The sequence below is a fragment of the Chelonia mydas genome, chromosome 1 (assembly GCF_015237465.2).
Source record: "Chelonia mydas isolate rCheMyd1 chromosome 1, rCheMyd1.pri.v2, whole genome shotgun sequence".
Taxonomy (NCBI): Eukaryota; Metazoa; Chordata; order Testudines; family Cheloniidae; genus Chelonia; species Chelonia mydas.
In genome coordinates, this window is record NC_057849.1 from 323533389 (window position 1) to 323553382 (window position 19994).

General features: G+C 41.6%; 1 protein-coding gene and 1 long non-coding RNA gene across 4 annotated transcripts in view; one reads left to right on the forward strand and one right to left on the reverse strand.

Annotated features, from left to right (window-relative positions):
• The window catches only part of FBXL13 (F-box and leucine rich repeat protein 13), a 177235-nt gene that overhangs the window by 138585 nt on the left and 18656 nt on the right, over positions 1–19994 (forward strand). For all 3 annotated transcript variants that reach the window (XM_037889206.2, XM_043552013.1, XM_043552008.1), the window contains one exon: positions 15656–15739. In XM_037889206.2, coding sequence (XP_037745134.1) covers positions 15656–15739 — 84 coding nt within the window. The remainder of the gene's footprint in view (positions 1–15655; positions 15740–19994) is intronic.
• Positions 5789–14397, reverse strand: LOC119565075. The gene is made up of 3 exons (XR_005223795.2): positions 13981–14397; positions 6751–6837; positions 5789–5938 (listed from the first exon to the last, which is right to left on the reverse strand). It is a non-coding gene; the product is annotated as an uncharacterized LOC119565075 (long non-coding RNA).

Genomic DNA, 19994 nt, shown 5'->3' on the forward strand with positions numbered 1-19994 from the left:
GTGGATTGTCTCACATTCTTCAAGATCCCAGTCAACTGCTCGTTCTAGGCCAAGATCACTGAATTGTCTGGTTGCTTCATCTCCTGCCCGGCCTAGATGGGAGGCCCAACCCATATTGCCCCTGCTGAATTTCCAGTACAGCAAGAGGAACAACTTTTGCCTCAGAAGGAGGTTCTTGCTCCTCCACCTCTGTCATCCTCTTCACCAGATGATTCCCCAGCCGCAGACTCATCCTTCCTGGTTCTGGAAGACTTTAAGGCTTATCAGGACTTTCTAAGGAGGATGTCTGCAGCATAGGGTATCCACACTGAGTTTGTCTGACCCATGGATTGCTGGACATTCTGCAGATTTCAGCCCCGGGAAGAGCAGCCTTCCCTATATATGAAGTTGTCTTGGAGCTGGCAAGGTCCCTGTGGCATACACCAGTGTCTGTGCCTGCTACACTGAAATGTACTGACAAATGTTACTATGTCCCCGTTCAAGGATTTAAGTGTTTCTACTCACATCCAACTCCCAATTCGCTTGTGGTGACTGCTGCTAATGAGAGAATGTATCAAGGCAGATATAAATCCACGCCTAAAGATAAAGAAGCCAAGAAATCGGATTTAAGGGGGAGGAAGGTTTATTCTACATCTTCCGTCCAGATGTGCTTTTTTGATCAGCAGGCACTCTTGTCTAAATATAACTTGGTAAGTTACCTGGGGATCTCAGGGAAGACTTCAAGGCTTTCCTGCCAGAGGGCTGTCTAGTGGCATAGACATCGGTGCAGTCAGCGCTCCATGTGGTGGACGCCTCATTTCAGATTATGGCCTTGGCAATAACAATGAGGACTTCTTGGCTGCAGAACTCTGGCATTGCTCCAGATATGCAACAGACCATAGAAGACTTACTGTTTGATGGACGGTCTTTGTTTTCTAAAAAGACAGATGAGACATTACATTCTTTTAAGGACTCCAGGGCCACGTTATACTCCTTAGGATTTATATCCCGACAGTTAAAAGGTGACTGTGAACCCATTTGCTGTCACCCAGAGAGCAATGGAAAGGCGAATGTGTAAGATATCGCTCCGTGATCATATCCCGAATGAGGAGATCAGAAGCCGTACAGAGGTGACCAATGTAGTGTGGGTGATGTACGATGCAAAGCGAAGATGGACGGGTCAAGTAGTCCGCAGGCAAGACAATAGGTGGAAAGCACATTCAGTGACTGGATCCCCAGAGACCACAAGCGACCGCTGGGCAGACCGAAAATGCGCTGGGCCAATCCCATGACAAAACTCTTTGGCCAGAAATGGAAAGAACGTGCTCGCTCATCTGAATTGGATGTATGCTTTTTCTCCTATTCCTCTCATCTTTCAGGTTATCCTCAAGCAGAAGTTTGACCATGCCAAATTGGTTCTTGTTGCGCTGGCTAGGACAAGACAGTGTTGGTTCTCTGAGATTCTCAATTTGTCTGTCTGACCTCCCAGATCTCTTCCTCTATTTCCCAAACTACTGACTCAGCACCACAGCCAAGTTGCACATCCAGCTCTGAGCAGTCTACATCTCATGGCATGGATAGTGTATGGCTAGATGAAGAGGAAGGTTAATGTTTGGGAGTAGATAGGAGTGTCCTATTTAACAGTCGGAAGCCATCTGCTAGGACTACCTGTTAGGCCAAATGGAAGCTTTTCAATTTGGTCAATATCTAAGGTAATTCCACTGATGTTATCTTATGTTCAGGACATTTTAGATTGTTACATTTGAAGTCCTTCGGTCTGTCTCGTAGCTGATCGAGGGTTCACTTGGCAGCAATCTCAGTGTTCCATCCTTCAATCCAAGGGCAATCAGTTTTCCCAAACTCTGTGGTAGTGAGATTTCTGAAAGGTATTGTCTGCCTGCTTCCACCTGTAATTGTGGGACCTTAATACTGTACTGGCTGCCCTCATGGGTTTTCTGTCTGAGTCACTAGCAACTTGCTCTTTGTCTCTCCTTTCCCAAAACACAGCCTTTTTTGTTGCTATAATTTCCACAAAAAGTGTCAGCGAAGTGAAGAACCTTATGGCAGGGCCTCCCCTTACTCAGCTGTTCAAAGACAAAGTGGCCTTGAGGCTACAGTTTCACCTTAACCAGGTTATTTACTTACCTGTATTCTTTCCTAAGCCACACTTGAATGCAGATGAACGGGAACATCAGACATTAGATGTGAGGTGATGCCCGGCTTTCTGTCTGGAAAGAACTAAATCATTTTGTTCTCAACTTTTTGTCTTTTATGCGGATCAGATGAAAGGTCAGCTAGTATCTGCACAAACAATCTTTAGGTGGATAATTTGCTGCATTACCACAGGTTATGGAGTAGTTCAGACCACACCCCCACAGACTTTATGGGCTCATTCAACAAGGGCTCAAGCAATATTGATCACATTTCTCAGCGATGTTGCAGTTTTGGACATTTGTAGGGCTGCTATATGGTCTTCTGTACAAACTTTTGCCAAAAGTTGTGTGTTCGCCACAGTAGCTAGGTCAGATACAATTTTTGGGAAGCAGCTCTTCAGTCATTATTTAAGCAGGCTCTGAGTTTCACCTCCTACCAGTACTGCCTGTGGGTCACCTGAGTGAGGGAATACATCTCTGCAACCACTTAAAGAAGATAAGACGGTTACTTACCTGTACAATAATGATTGTTCTTTTAGATGTGGGTGCAGACAGGTATTCTATGATCCACCCTGTGTCCCTCTACATGGGAGTCTTCAGTTTCTGATTCTGGTGCGAAGGAACTGAAGGGGGTTGGGGAGGTGCCACCCTTATGGGAGGGGCTATGAGGATCAGAGGGCATGAGCACCATCCTGATGGGTACTGCTAAGACAAGTTCTCTGGCTTTGGTGCACGCACACCTGAGTGGAATATGTCTGCACCTACAACTTGAAGAACCGCAGTTACAGTACAGGTAAGTAACCATCTTTTTTAAACAACTGAAACCAGGGGATTAAAATGGAAATGGTTATTCAGCCTTTACTATGGCAGTGGCCATTAATTCCTCTAAAACATGGATAAACACAACAATATTGTAAAAATACACAGTCCTTGAGAATATGATCTTAAAAATCTTCCTAAAAACTCCTTTTGGGGGGCTAGCCTTTTGCTACTGATCAGCTTCCATGTGTTTTTGCTCTCATAAGGTCTTCAGGGCAGTGCTGGTCTTGTTCTTTGTATGTTTGCAAAGTATCATGCACACCTCTGGCACTGCAAAGATGATAAAATAATAAATACTTTTTGATAAGATTGTAAATACATTTGAAAAATATTTGTAGGACTTTCAAGCTTCCATTATTGAGCTGAAGCATGTGTACTTAGGGCCAAAATCTACTTGCCTAAAAGTCCTGGTCTACACACCTAAAAATTAGATTGACCTAGCTACCTCAATCAGGTCTGTAGTTAGGTTAACCTAATCCTGTAGACACAGCTAGGTTGATGGAAGAATCAACAGAAGAATACTTCTGTTGACCTAACTACCACCTCTCAGAGATGTGTATTAACTACATTGATGGGAAAACCACTTCCATCAATATAGGAAGCATGTATGCTATGGTGCTAGAGTGGCTGCTGTAGCCACTGTTGCGTAGGCATACCTAACTCCCCAAAACTGTCCTAATGATGTCAATGCAGCTGCTCATGTGAGTTAGATGAGTAGTATTTGGCCCTAAGCATCACTCTCATGCTCCCCACAAGTTTGTTAAAATGACTCAATTTTTTTTTTATGTCTCTTCAATGTACTTCTGGGAGCTCTGTTCTAAGTCTAAGAGTCTGAAAACATGCAGCTGCGTGATTTTCATCATTCTTACACAGGGCGCTACTGCATATGTGCAGAACCACCCATCTTAAGGGGACATAAAAATGAAGCTATTAAGATTCAGTGCACCAAGATTTGGTAGAATGAAGGACGTTTCTGAAAGCAAGTGGGATTCAGGCAGAGGGGAAAAGCATATAAGGAAAATAGTTGGAATATCCAATAGGAAATTAATTTGTTCCTGGGTTACACATGCCATCTATCAATAAAAACAATAGGACCAAAGAATGTCCCAACTTAGACTCTATGAAACTTAAAATAATGCCAATGGATATGACCAAATACATGTAGTATGGTGATGAAAGGCAAGAAAGCAATCTGGAGTACAAAACAGGTAAAGTGCCTCAAGACTTGGAACAAAAGAACTGTAGTCTATTTTAAAGAACAAAGATAAAAGCAAAATGGAGAATAAAAGGAAGCCTTCTCTTACAGTTGTCTCCACAACTTCTCCCATATATTCCCTTATGCATGGAACACACTCCCTGACCTAATCCGTAAGGCTACTACTCTCTCCTCCTTCAAATTGCACCACAAGAGCCACCTTTCCTGTGGTACCTACCAATTGGCTGGTCAGCCAGCTGATGACAATTTATTGTATCAGTCGGGGTAGCCAATTTAAAAAATAAAAACACCTACAAATCTAGGATGATTTGTAACCATCAGGAGCAGTACAGTAGCTTGCCCATGTAATCATATAATCTTCCTTTCTCTTGCTATTGTCTGTACACAACAGACTGGGGCTACAAGATCCTACTGCAATATAAATAATAATGTGACAATAAATTGCTAAAGAGGTTATGATAAAAAATACAGGCCAGATTCTGATTTCATTTACATAGGTGTCTATCCAGAGCAACTCCCTTGGCTTTAGTGGTGTTACTCTAAATTTATGATGATTTGAAATCAGGATCTGGTGCTGCATTTTTAAAGTCTGTTAGAAAATGGGGCCAAAGAGAGAGCATGGCTTGTAAGGGATGAGAAGAGAATTTTATTAACAGAACCAGTAAACATTATCAGAAATGTACTATAAATGAATCATTTGGCCCTGTGATCTCAAAGGAAAGTGCGTGACACATTACACAACAGACATGTATTTCCAAGAAGATGAAATGTTAAAAGAAATTAAATGAATGCCAGATCCAGATGGAGAGAGAGAACTGACAGTTCTTCTTAGAGTGCTTGCATATGTCCATTACACTGTGTGCGTGTGTGTGTGTCCTGTGCTCTGGTGCCAGACAGTTTTCCTTAGCAGTGCCCATTGAGTTGGCCCTGGCCAGCCTCTTGCTCCTTGTGCTCCAAAGAGGATATAAAGGGTGGAGCTGTCCTGCCCCTCCGTCAGTTCCTTCTTTCCTTGCGTGGTTGGCAGTTGCAGTGTCTTTGTTCTCTGTGAACCATCTTATTGCTCCTTGGTTATTCACCTAGTAATATTCTTTTTCATCGTTTTCTATTAAAATTTTCCTTTTATTTTTTTCTTTGTTTCATATTTTATTTTTTAAATTTTGTTTAAGTTTGCATTTTTTCCAGTTAGATGGACCTTTGGGCCTTGCCTGGTACCAGGTAGCCTATGCCAAGTTTCCTGGGTTTCAAACCTTACTTGGGTTGTCAGAAGCCCTTGACTGTCAGTGGCCCTCATTCATGCTGCCTCAAGTGCTTAGGTGAGGGTGACATTAGAGACAGGAGCTCCATTTGTCTCAGCTTCCAGACCAGGACAAAAAGGCTGAGGGAAGAGCACCTTTGTTGCAACTTGATGGAGGCTGGGTGAAGATTGTCATCTGGCACTGGCAGGTGTTGAGATTGTTCGCACTGGGACTCTCTATTCTGGACCCATCAACTATAAGCCAGGTACCACCTTCTTCGACTTCATCATCTCTCATTTGGTTCTGCAGGCCTCCTTGGATGCAGTGGACTCTGCAGCCAGGGCTATGGTGATGGCTGTTAGTATGCACTTCTTCCTCCTGGTTGTGGTATTCAGGGATTCCTATGGAGATGCAACGGACTATTGAGAACCTTTCCTTTGAAGTATGTAAATTATTTTCATCCAAAACTGATGAGACTTTACATACCCTAAAGGACTTGAGAGTGGTTCTAAAGTCCCTGGGCTTCTATACTCCAGCTACGAAGAGAACAAAATATCACCCTCATTACCAGACTAGGCAGCAAGATTAGCCCTTCTGGCAGCCTGACCAGTATATGAGAAAGTAGAGATCACAGAGGGGGAGACCTATACCTTGTACTTCCTCAGGCCCTTCATCTAGGTATCTCCAGGCTTTGAAGCAGTCCATTTGACTCTTATGTCAAGGACAGTATGCAGTCCAGCTATGATCTCATTGGCCTTTTCCCCCTTTTTAGGACAAGTAATCCCATTTCCTACATGTGTGGCAGTCTATTACTTTGGACAAATGGGTGCTTAGCATGGTGGAATCAGGATATACCCCGCATTTTCTGTCTCACCCCCTTCCCCTTCTCTACTCAGTTCCTCTTCAAGGACCCCTCTCACGAGTCTGCACTAAGATGAGAAGTGTAGACTCTATATTATTTACGAGCTATAGAAGAGGTGCCATCTCTTCATCAAGACAGGTTTTTATTCCTGATACTACCAGATACCCAGAGCCAGAGGTGGTCTCAGACTGGTGCTCATCCTCGACTGTTGGAACTTGAACAAGTACATCAAGAAGATAAAGTTCCATATGGTGCCCCTTGCTATGATCATCCCTGCCCTAGGTCTAGGGGACTGGTATGCTGTCCTCAACTTACAGGACGCATACTACCATGTGGAAATCCATCCTGGTCACAGGAAGTTTCTAAGGTTCATGATTGGAAAAGATGGTTATCAATTCACCCTTAGGTTTTTCATTTGCACCAAGTTTTCACCAAGTACATGGTGGTGGTGGTAGCCTACCTCCGCCAAAGAGGTGTCCACCTTACCTGGGTGACTGGTTGGTTCAGGGTCAATCCAGACATCAGGTGGAGGCTTCTGTCCATCAAACTCTCCATCTGCTCAGCTTCCTGGGCCTGAAAATAAACAAAGAAAAGTCAATGTTATCACCTCTACTAAGAGCAGAGTTCATTGGGGAAGTCCTGCATTCAACCTCTGACAGAACCTTTCTGCCTCTTTACAAGTTCCAGGCTGTACAAGATCTGTGTGTGTCCCTCAAGGATCACCCACAAACCACTGTGAGGAATTGCCTGAGGCACTTAGGTCACACATGGCTGCACGTGAGCCCTCATGCCAGGCTGCACCTCAGAGTACTGCATCTGCAGATGTGGCTGAAATCAGTATGTCATCCTCATATTTACCATCAGAACAAATTTGTGTGTATCCCAGATGGAGTGTTATCATCTCTGAGCTGGTGGATGAGTCATAGATTTATATAGTCCAAGGCCAGAAGAGACCATTGTGATCATCTAGTCTGACCTCCTGTATAACATGGGACATAGAACTTCCTCAAAATAATTCTTAAGGGAAAGGAAAACATCCATTCTTGATTTTAAAATTATCAGTGATGGAGTCCACTGCAACCCTTGGTAAATTGTTCCGATTGTTTACTCTCACCATTAAAAAGTTACACCTTATTTCCAGTCTGAATTTGTCTTTCAAATGGGGTGTCTGATTTTTCACCTGAATCAGTCTATATACTTACCGATTTTCCTTCTGAAGCTGCATGCTCATGTGTATGAGCAAGGGCTCGATACCCTAGCTTTGGCTTTTTACTTGCACAGGACATTTGGGTTTCTTTTTGTTTCATTTTCAGAGTGTATGAGAGGACAGTCAATTATAACACAGAGGGTATGTCTGCCCTAAAAGTGCTAAAGTGCTAGATGCTCAGTACAGCGATATAACGGGTTTTTCTGTTGCTGTAGTAAATTCACCCCCTCGAGAGGGGGTAGGTAGATCAACATAATTATTCTTCTGTCAACCCAGCACTGTCTACACCAGGGCTTTTGTTTAACTTAACTGATTTTCATACACCTGAGCAATGTAGCTATGTTGCCCTAAGTTTTAAGTATAGACCAAGGCAGAGACTCTCAAAATGGATCTCCAGCTGCATCGCTATGATTTATGCTGCTAAAAGGAATAAAGCCTCTAGACAAGCTGATAATGCACTTGACCAGAGCACTTTCAGCCTAGGTAGTGTTTGTGGCACATGTCCCTATTGTGGACATATGCAGGGCAGTGACATGGTCTTCAGTTCATACATTCGCCAGATATTATACATGGACTGCTGAAGCAAGGGAGGATGCAAATGCAGGAAAAGCAGTATTACAGTCGCACTTCTGGTGAACTCCGAGCCCCACTGCCTGGGGTAATAGCTTGGACATATGCAAGCACTTGAAGAAGAAAAATGGTTACTCATCTTACAGCTATTGTTCTTTGAGATGTATTGCATATGTCCACTACATGACCCAGTGCATCATAGTCTATCATTGTCTTAGAATCATAGAATATCAGGGTTGGAAGGAACTTCAGGATGTCATCTAGTCCAACCCTCTGCTCAAAGCAGGACCAATCCCCAATTTTTGCTGCAGATCCCTAAATGGCCCCCTCAAGGATTGAGATCACAACCCTGGGTTTAGCAGGCCAATGCTCAAACCACTGAGCTGTCCCTCCCCTTCTGAGGCACAGGAGCTGAAGGAGGGTCAGGGCAGCTTTACCATTTAAGGCCTTGTTTGAAGCATGAAGAGTAGGAGGTGGGCAGGGCCACCCCTACAGGTACTGCTAGGGAAAACTCTTTGGCACTGGTGCACAGGCCGCGCACACACCCCAGCTATGTAATGGACATACATAACACATCTTAAAGAAGAACAGTTATGAAAAGGTGCATAACTGTTTTTTACTATTTCCAGAAGTGCTGAACACCTACAATTCCTACTGAAGTCAATGAGCATTGCCGTTACTCAGTAACTTGGAAAGTCAGGCCCAGTTTTTTTGTTTTGTTTTTTCAAGAATTTTTTGTTACAACAGACACTGTGCTGTCTCAACTAGACATCAAGAATAAATGTGCTTCTCAAATTGTGCTTAGTCCAACCATAACTTATTGGGTTTGGTGCTGGTATTATTGAGAGACAGTCTCTGCTGTGTGATATACAGGAGAGCAGACTATCTAATCATTACAGTCCCTGTTGACCTTAATATTCATAAAAATTTGTGATTAATCCTAGTTTTCTAATTTTCTGCCCAGAGCAAACTATTGCAGATGAAGTTTAAATCTATTAAAAATGGAGCTGAGAATAGAAAAGGTGACACAACCTTTACTTTAAAAAAAAGTTATAAACAACCATTCTGTAATAACTGACTGAGTCCTGTATGTGTTGTTTAATCATTACTTTTTATTTAGATAATGTATGAAAGAGAGAGTAATTTAGTAACGGTTCAGATTTAGGCTCTATTAATAGTGATCAATGGCTTCATGTCTAGTTGGCAGCCGGTAACAAGTGGAGTGCCCCAAGGTCGGTCCTCGGGCCGGTTTTGTTCAATATCTTCATAAATGATCTGGAGGATGGTGTGGATTGCACCCTCAGCAAGTTTGCAGATGACACTAAACTGGGAGGAGAGGTAGATACGCTGGAGGGTAGGGATAGCATACAGAGGGACCTAGACAAATTAGAGGATTGGGCCAAAAGAAATCTGATGAGGTTCAACAAGGACAAGTGCAGAGTCCTGCACTTAGGACGGAAGAATCCCATGCACTGCTACAGACTAGGGACCGAATGGCTCGGCAGCAGTTCTGCAGAAAAGGACCTAGGGGTTACAGTGGACGAAAAGCTGGATATGAGTCAACAGCGTGCCCTTCTTGCCAAGAAGGGCAATGGCATTTTGGGATGTATACGTAGGGGCATTGCCAGCAGATCGACATGATCGTTGCCCTCTATTCAACATTGGTGAGGCCTCATCTGGAGTCCTGTGTCCAGTTTTGGGCCCCACACTACAAGAAGGATGTGGAAAAATTGGAAAGAGTCCAGCGGAGGGCAACAAAAATGATTAGGGGACTGGAACACATGAGTTATGAGGAGAGGCTGAGGGAACTGGGATTGTTTAGTCTGCGGAAGAGAAGAATGAGGGGGGATTTGATAGCTGCTTTCAACTACCTGAAAGGGGGTTCCAAAGAGGATGGATCTAGACTGTTCCCAGTAGTAGCAGATGACAGAACGAGGAGTAATGGTCTCAAGTTGCAGTGGGGGAGGTTTAGGTTGGATATTAGGAAAAACTTTTTCACTAGGAGGGTGGTGAAACACTGGAATGTGTTACCTAGGGAGGTGGTGGAATCTCCTTCCTTAGATATTTTTATGGTCAGGCTTGACAAAGCCCTGGCTGGGATGATTTATTTGGTGATTGGTCCTGCTTTGAGCAGGGGGTTGGACTAGATGACCTTCTGAGGTCCCTTCCAACCCTGATATTCTATGATTCTAATAGGATTATTTTTTGGCATGATATGCAGATAGTTATACTGCAACCATCTCTAAACAGGTTCATTATTAGCAGAGATTCTGTAATGCAGCAATTACCATGAACATTGTACAATGTAAGTTAATTGTATACATTTTCTATAATAATTTAAGGCAAAAAATATAACTTTCCCTAGGTATTCTAAAGAAAGAAAACATCAAGAGCAGGAAAGGAATTACCTTTATTTAGTAATTTATCATCACATACTTGACGTGCTCGTAAGTCTGGTTTCGACTAGAGGAAAACTACTCTGACACTTGTTTATACCTACATAAAAGAATAGATGTTTTTTGTAACCCCAGGCTAATCACACAATGGCCAAACATTTCAAACTTCATTTCCTATTGTTAGGCACCTGAATCGATGTTTAGGGATTACATGTGGCCTGACTTTTAGAATTGCTGAGCCCCTGCAATTTCCATTGACTTCAGCATCTCTGAAAAGCCATGTCACTATTTAAATATGGAATTTGGTATCTGACTTCAGTTTGAAAATTTTGGTCTAAGTGGCTTGTTCAGTCACACAGGCAGCGTGTGTGATTTTGATGGGGGCACTCGTAGGAGTAAGGATTTGCAGGATCAAGCTCTAGAACTTTCACAGTAATGCTTTGTGCAACAGGAGAAATTCTGGACTAATCAGAACATATTTTGACTTATTTTAAAGCACACCAGAAAATGTAGGAAAGCAAAATTCTAAATGAGAGATACTGTTTGTACAAAGGCAAACCAACATACGTTATAGCTGTTGACCTTTAAGGGTATAAAGAGATATGTGGATCAAAGTCTCAGCACAAGTTGAAAATAAAGTGGCACATGGTTATTATTAGTGAGAAACAGTAAACTCATATCAGCCTGTATTTGAAGGATTTGAGGGCATAGACTTCCAGTGTGTGGGCATACATAATAAAAAGTTGTCCTTTGGTATTGCCTCCTGCTATAGCCTCAGATGACTTTTGGCTCTAGCAAGTGAAGACCCTCTCTCAATAATCAGAGTAAATGGTCACTTTCTATTCTGCTAGAAGCCTGTGCAAAACAACAGTAATAAACTGTGTTCAATAGATGCTTGTCCGTCCCAATAATAAAGTAAATGAAACACTCCTTTAAAACCTTCTAAAATAAATGGGTTAAAAAAATAAATCTAGGTCACAGTGATAGATTGGAACAGAATAAGAAGGTTTTAAAGATGAACTCTAAGGGAGCTAACTAATACGTATGCTGTGCCAAAGACTTGGGGACACATTCTGCCCCTTCTCTGTGGCCATTGGGGTTCCCAGACACAATGGAACTGGTATGATTTCGCTGTGTAAGAAGACAGATAGAATTTCGAGAGCCCAGGCAGTGGGTGCACATGCTCTGCATGCTGCCTAGCACTACTTTGCAGCAGATTCCTGCTTGGACTTGCACAGTGGAGTTTGGGGGAAGGGAAAACTGGGAGATCCACCAGTACAGATGCATAGACTGTTGCCCCTTGTAGAATAGAGGTGCCGGAAGAATGGGCTAATGCAGCTCTCTTAAGGAGCTCCCTATTATTGATTAGGAGGTGAAAGTATATGTTGTTCTCTTCACACCTCCTACCTGATACAATCAACACAGCTTTAGTTTTACTGAGGTTTAATCTCAGCCAGTTTCATGTTAGGTATTTTTAGTAAGGTGCTCTGAAACCACATATCCCCTTCAGAGTTATGAATGAGATAAGCATGTTGGATAGTGGGCACCATTAAAAGATAAGCAGATGTTAAGCAGCAACTTCAATGTAGAACAGCATTTCTTTCAAATGCATATGGCAGCAAGGCATTGTCATTGAACTGTGATAAATATCGACAAGTGGATGAGTAGATTCTGTCATCGTGACAATGATAGTTTAGATCATATTTTCCACAAATCTCCGGGGCCCTGATATAGAGAATGAGGAGATTCAGAGCCAGGAGAGAATTCTGGGGATCACAGCACCATATATGATTCCAGACTATACCAATGAAGATTCACCAAGTGATACTAACGGACCATTCTGTCATGTATGACTGGAGCCGGTTCATCACATTCCCAATTATTCCAAGTTGCTCACCAGGTGATATTATAGAATCAAATCATCCACAAAATCAAAATCTACCAATAGATGTAAAAATTCCTATGAGTATAGGCTACTTTATACATTGTGGTAAGAATAACTGTGACTCACAATGACTTCTTGAACCACTTCAGGTGGATTAGACTTGCTGCATTGCTACTCTAGCGGAACTTGGCTGCACAGTCTTGTTTCTTACAAACTGAAGGCATAATAGTCTTGCTATGTAACTATGAGATTTAGCGCCTCTCAAAATTCTTTCCCCCTAAATAGCCTGTGCTCCTTGTTTTGCCAAACATATTATTAATGAAGTGCCTAGCACAATGGGGCTTCATTCTTGTCAATCCCTAGGCTCTATTGTAGTGAAAATAATAATAGAGAATAGTTCTTACACAGTGGACTCTGATGTGTTCATCAGATTTCAGATCCAGAGCATCTTGGATGATCTCTTCTAGATTAATGGGTACTTGTAACATTTTTAGAAGGGATTATAAAGTTTTCAGACGTAAAAAAAAAAACCAATAAGGAATAGTACCTGAGACTTTGGTGTTCATTTTGTAAATGGGTGATTTATATACTAGGACCCAATATTACTGTAGTTGTACAAAATAGTTGTAGGTTAGATATGAAGTAATGCCAATTTTAGTTATAGTTTAGTAAAAAATCTTTAATGAACGTTAGTAATTCACTACTGGGTAAAGTAGATTAATGTTGGTTCTAAATGGCAATATAGAAATGGTACTGAAAAAAAGGCCACTCCACAAGTCTGAACCTACCACCAAACGCCTGGGCTCTGATTCAGGATAGCATTTAAGCACATGCTTAAAGCCACCCCTTTTCAGGAGAACACTTAACATATCCTTAACTTTAAGCACAAGCTTACGTCCACTTGGGCCTTAAGCACATGCTTATGTGCTGACCTGAAAAGGGATGCTTTGGTGAGCAAAAATGAGAAACCCTCTAGCTGTTTGTGACTCCCTTGAAAGTAATGATTGACCCTCAAAGATAGATATGTCCACTGGGGAAAATTCAATTTCTTTACATTACATAAGAATGGCCATACTGGGTCAGACCAATAGTCCATCTAGCCCAGTATCCTGTCTTCTTACAGTGGCCAATGCTTCAGAGAGAATGAACAGAACAGGTAATCATCAAGTGATTCATCTCCCGTCATCCATTCCCAGCTTCTGGGAAACAGAGGCGAGGGACACTTCAGAGCATGGGTTTGTATCCCTGCCCATCCTGGCTAATAGCCACAGATGGACCTATCCTTTATGAACTTATCCAGTTCTTTTTTGAACCCTGTTATAGTCTTGGCCTTCACAACATCCTCTGGCAAAGAGTTCCACAGGTTGACTGTGCATTGTGTGAAGAAATACTTCCTTTTGTTTGTTTTAAATCTTCTTTATTTTCAGCTGGGGTCAGGATGAAGGATCTTATATTTTTCATTACTATTTTTAGGTGTGGCAGGATTCGATTTAAATAGTTACTCAGTAAATGTTGATTTCACCTGACACACTGAAATCAACAAAAAAAATACATCGGTAACAGTGGGCAAGCGCAGCCAAGCCTGCACCTTGTGCTTGCAGGGATCCAGTGTCACTGGCTCCGTGGCAGTGTAGGGAGCTCTCTGCAGGCTCACTCACCAGTTGGGAGTGAGGGGCTGCCTTCAGGTAGGAACTGTTCAGCAGCAGGGCGACCAGGCCTAGTCCTCCTCTTTGCGGTTCTGGCTAGAAGTATCTGCCGTACCCTGCCAGGACCGCATCCTTTGCCGCCTCTTGTACCTGAAAGCATCCAGCAGTCCCGTTGTGAAACTCTGAAAATTTATTTTAAACAATAAAAACCAGAAAAAAAGATTAAAAATAATAATCAATATTAATTCTCGAATTTACCGCACACAAAAAGAATTCTGCCAACCCTATTTTTTTCAGTGGTCTAGGTTTCCAGAATTGGCAAAATCTACGCTTCTGTCATCAGCACAATAGTATCCACATCTGGATCCCAGACTATTTTTACACATTCTTATTTTTCTTTATCACGTTTCCTTCTTGAGCAGCATGGCTGTTCTGAGAGATAGCAGATAATTTGCTGGTCAAAATGTTCACACACCACTCATATAGAAGAAAATAAAAAATTTGTTTTCTGAAGGCTCACTTTGTACTTTGTTTTGGTTTTACTACTGTAAAGCATGCAGGTCCCCAGACATTTGGCATCAGTATAAATTTTTAAACATCAAAACTCACATTCTCCTTAGGGCTTGAGAACGATGGTCAGTTTGTGCTGGTCCTTGCTCCCAGTGCACAAGGAAAAGAAAATTCAAACTATCTTCTATTCCCAACATTGGGACTTGCCATAGTTGCACTCCTGAAAACAGGAACTGCTCCCTGCAGGCACAATGTCCCCTGGAGCTCCTGCTAGGGTAGTCTGACTGTATACTACCTCTGGCTTGTGCTTAACAGGAACCATTTGGCCCTTGATTTGAGGCATAATTTTAATGTAAAATAATTGAATATAAAGCTTGGTTGAAGAACTGCAACTAATATATGTTTTTTGCCCACATAGTTAATGTAGACTTGTTTGTGAAAAGCTCTTGTTTCAGTCCAAAATTTTGAAGCAAATCGGTGAAATGGTTCACTTTATGAAAATGCTAATTTGTTTACTGGAAGTGAAAACATACCATGCATCTCTGCTTTCTCTACTTCCTTTTCTCACTTATATGAAAAAGTTCATTGTTGTTGTTTTTTCAACAAACAATTTTTTAAAAGACCACACAGCAATTTTTATCTAACTTGGCTGGAGTGAAGAGATCTGCAGAAAAGCCATACATTTGTTGATTTCCAAACATGAGTGGATACAGATAGGAAATCCACATCAGATGGCAGTTCTCCCTAAGGAACTCAGAAGTATTAATTTAATTTAATTAATTTAAGGAGCTGATATCTAATGAAAATAAATGAAAAGAGTACAAATCAACATGATGTTTACTTTTGGACCATGTGAGGATGGCTACATAAAGGGATCATTTTCTGGAGGATAGAACAGAGGAAGGAGACATCACTCTATCTTGAACTCTTTATATGACTTCAGGCAGCTCACTAATTCAACATCTCTGGGCCTCACTTTCCTCTGTAGAACTGAGATAATATCTCACAGAGGTATTGTTTGGGTAAGTTAGTTAATGTCTTTAAAAGGTGTAATCCTCAGATGGAAGGTGCTAGATGCTGTAAGTTTAGGACATTATTATCATCTATCTTAACAAAATGTTATTTCACAGATGTGTTATTATAATATAAAGTTGAAATTTATTTGGCGTGTTTTCAGAGCTTGGCAGCCCTGGCCCACACTAGAAGAATGAAGGAACTTTCTGTATCTGAATGTAGGAAGATCACTGATATGGGAATTCAGGTAAGATCAACCAGACCCTTTTATAGGGATATAGACAGATGTCCTCCTAGAAGTCCCTCTGCTTTCTCAAATTAACAATGTCAAAAACTGAGCTTATTTTGCTTTAAAACCCTCTCAATCACTGTCCATCACCCAATCCTGCAGCCTTGGTGATATCACTGATTTTTCTCTTTCCTTTTCCCAACATATTATGGCCATCAGTGAATTTTAAATTTTCTCCCTCTATATTATCTCTAAAATACTCACCTTCCTAAATATCAGTTATTCTAACCTTCTCCTTTCTAGCTTCCCCACTCTCCTCTTCTGTCAATCCAAAATACGGCAGCTAAATATCTTCCTGTAATATTGCATTAACTGTGACTCTCCTCCACTCATGGAGTCCCTTCACTGGCTCTTATGTATCAGTCTTAAATTCATAAGCCTCACTTTCAAAAAACGTTCACCATTCTGCTCCTGCTTATAGCTTGTCTCTATTTCCACCTATTCTCCATCTCAATCCGACCTTAGTGAGTTTCATCATAAACATTTTTATGTCATAAATGTTTTCCTTTCTAAAATGATTGATTTATTCTGCACTCTTGAAGTTGTAATGTTGGCCTGTATACAACATAAAGATGCTGTTTGGTTACAGTTGTGACCACGAGATGTGTTCTTTAAGATATTGCTTTATATGTTTCTATGTAGTGGTAGTTTAGAAAGAAAACATATCCAATATCTTTGTTTAGAAGGTGTCCTCAGTTAACAACCAATCTAACAGCAGCTATATCTTTACAATGCAATCAGAAAGGGAAAGTAATTACATGGTATAGAAACAACCTTTGTTTTGAAGCCACCCGCAGTTTGAAGTTACTAAAGAGGGAACTATTTGCATTCATTGGAAACTCTGACCTCTAAATAAAGTTATACAGTAATTAAACATTTTTACTTCAAAGTGTCTAGCAATTGTCATAAAAATACTTTATTTCAGCTCAGTATTTCACTGGAACAGCACATTTGATGAATTGTTTTAAGTTTCGGATTTACTGACGCATGCAGCATCTGTTTTTAATTATTATCAGTGATGTTATTTCCCAACTGAAGATTTGTCACATTGACAGTATGACTGTAAAGGTTACTTGCATATTGAAATTCTGATTTATCATTTTGTTTCTGTCTTTATTGTTTTAATTTTCATTGATATAGCATCGTAGATCTTCATGGTGCTTTTGGAAACAATACACAACTAAGGCCTCGACTTTATATATGTGCATACATTTTTATGCATTCACAAGTTGTGCATGAAGAGCGCCTAAAGTATGATTACAAATAGAGGATAACTTGTGCAAGCAAATATCTTTATACATGTTCAAGCGTGATTTACATGTGCACACTGAGCATTCTGCACTTGCAAAAGTGCATCACACTTGTCCACAAAGACCTTTAAACGTTTCCACCTAAGTCCCTGCCTGTAGACTCGAACACTCTTACTCATGTAATTAAGTATTTTGCAGAATTAATGTTATTTACTTCGAGAACATGCTTACCTGCTTTTCTGAGTAGGATGGGACTACTGTTCTGAAGGTTAATCATGTGCTGAATTGGGCCCTAAATTAAGACGAGAAACAGGAGGAAATGACAAATTCTGAGAGAACAATGGCAAAGACAATAAGATTATGGAGTTGCTGTATTGATTTCATAGAATATCAGGGTTGGAAGGGACCTCATCTAGTCCAACCCTCTGCTCAAAGCAGGACCAATCCCCATTTTTTCCCCCAGATCCCTAAATGGCCCCCTCAAGGATTGAACTCACAACCCTGGGTATAGCAGGCCAGTGCTCAAACCACTGAGTTATCCCTCCTCCCCGTATTGATATATTTATTGATATAACTATCTAAAGATGATAAGCTTCTTTGAAGAAATGATTTTGAGACGGGATTTAAAGAAAGATGGGGGGAAGAGTGGCAGAAAAGTCAGATAGGCATAAAAGAAGCTATCTAGTAGGTCTGGTTGAAAACTCAAGTTTTACCTGTGTGAAAAATTGCCAATGATTTCATTTGAAAATGTTCACAGAAAATTTCGGTTTTCCTATAAAAAAAAAATTGAAATGAAATAAAAATGTGTTTCAATTTGAATTGAAAATTTTGTTTTGTTTAAAAAAAGTATTGAAAAATCAAATGTCGTTGAAATCAAACATTTTCAGAAACATTTCAATTTCAATAACACTGCATTTTTCTACAAAAAATAATTGGAATCCATTTTTTTTGACCAGCGGTAGTATTGATGTGAGTGTGGGAGAAGGAAATAGAGAGGTTAGTTAGATGAGCATCAAGCAAAGAGGGAGTTTGGGGAGGCGAAAGGTGACAAGGCCAGAGAGGTAGGAAGAAGCTTGTTTGTGGAAGGTCTTGAAGGAGCTTGAATTTGATGAAAGAGACAATAGAGAGAAAGTGTCTGGATTTGCAACAGAAATTGGGCCATTGGGTGTGCAGATGAGATGAGTGTCAGGATTGAGATGCTTGAAAATAGAGATCTTCTGAAATTGACCTTAATTCTTAATAAGACAAACTCCCATGCTCACCTCTATCCCAGATTTAATTAACGAGCAAACACCTGTATTGGAAAGAAAATGGCCTGTGTTTTATTCATTTATCATAAAGAAGGTGATGTGATTACTATAATATTTGATTTGCTGACACTATAAAGATGTCATGTTATTTACCTTCTCCACATTTTCTAAAAATCAGTATGGAGACATACATTTCCTTTCCATATCACAATGACATAAATCAACACTAATCAGGAACTTAAGATTGTTCTCATTGCCAGTGGGCAATGAGATGGGATTTATATCTTACTTCAAATGAGAACAACAGTTGGAGTAGGATATAAACAGCAGCTGCAGTTTATACTTTAAACTGCACCTGACAAACACTCCTGACTACATGTGACAGAGAAATGCTGAGATCTCCTATTCACTGGCCATCACACTCATGCCATAAGCAGCGGGGGACCCCATGGCTGCAGGTGTTGGCATTGCCATTGTGTAACCCCAGTCTTTGACTCCCACAGCTTTTTCCATTATAGGATTCCACATCCATAACTTTAAAGCCGTATATTATAGGAATGAGTCAGTCCCTACTACACCCCAGGAGACGCATCTGGATTTAATTTTTTTACTCTGCATACACACAAAGATCTACAGACAAGCCACTGGCAGAACTGATGCCTTAGAGAACAATTCTGATTGGACTTTCTTGTATGTTCCATGTAATTGAAACATAAACAATGTCAGAACAGAAATATCTCTTCTAATTTATGAAAGCCAGTATATAGCCATCTGGGTTTTTATATAAGGATCAAGAGGACTGTCACATGATGTTTAGACGCAAAGCTTGTCTTCAGTGCAAAATATTCAGTTTCTCATCTATATAAAGTCAGCTCCCTAAAATTGAACATGGCTCACAAGATAAATCAGCTTCTTGTCTCAAAACAAAAACTTTCTCACTACCTCTGCAATTATGCCATGAGAAACTCCCCTGTAGGTCAGCTGCCAGTAGGGAACTCCTGGGTACATAGCAGCTATAGGAGCCAAGTTGCCAAGAAAGCTGGAGGGGTAAGAAAAAAGGAATGATTGTGAAGTGGACAGGCTAGAAATTATTGCAGAGATTGAAATTTCCTGTCCCGTTTAGAGGATTTTCCTATCTAGGGAATGATCTAGACCTATCATATTATGAAATACTTGTAGCAGTGGTGAGCTGGAGCCGGTTCGCACCAGTTTGCTAGAACCGGTTGTTAAATTTAGAAGCCCTTTTAGAACCGGTTGTCCTGCGAGGGAGAACTGGTTCTAAAAGGGCTTCTCAATTTAACCACTGGCCAAAAGTGGCACCTTAGGCGCCGACTCCGTGGGTGCTCCGGGGCTGGAGCACCCACGGGGAAAATTTGGTGGGTGCAGAGCACCCACCGGCAGCTCCCCACCCCGCGCCCAGCCCCAGCTCACCTCCGCTCTGCCTCCGCCTCCTCCCCTGAACGCGCCGCCCCGCTCTGCTTCTCTGCCCTCCCCCCTCCCCCCCCCCCCGGCCCAGCTTCCCGCAAATCAGCTGTTCGCGCAGGAAGCCGGGGGCCTGAGAAGCAGGTGGCGGCTTCGCGCTCAGGCCCAAGGAGGCGGAGCGGAGGTGAGCTGGGGCGGCGGTCCACAAGGAGGGCCACCCACGCCGCAGCAGGTAACCCGGCGGGGGGCCCAGGGGAACCGCTCCCCGCCCCAGCTCACTTCCGCCTCCCT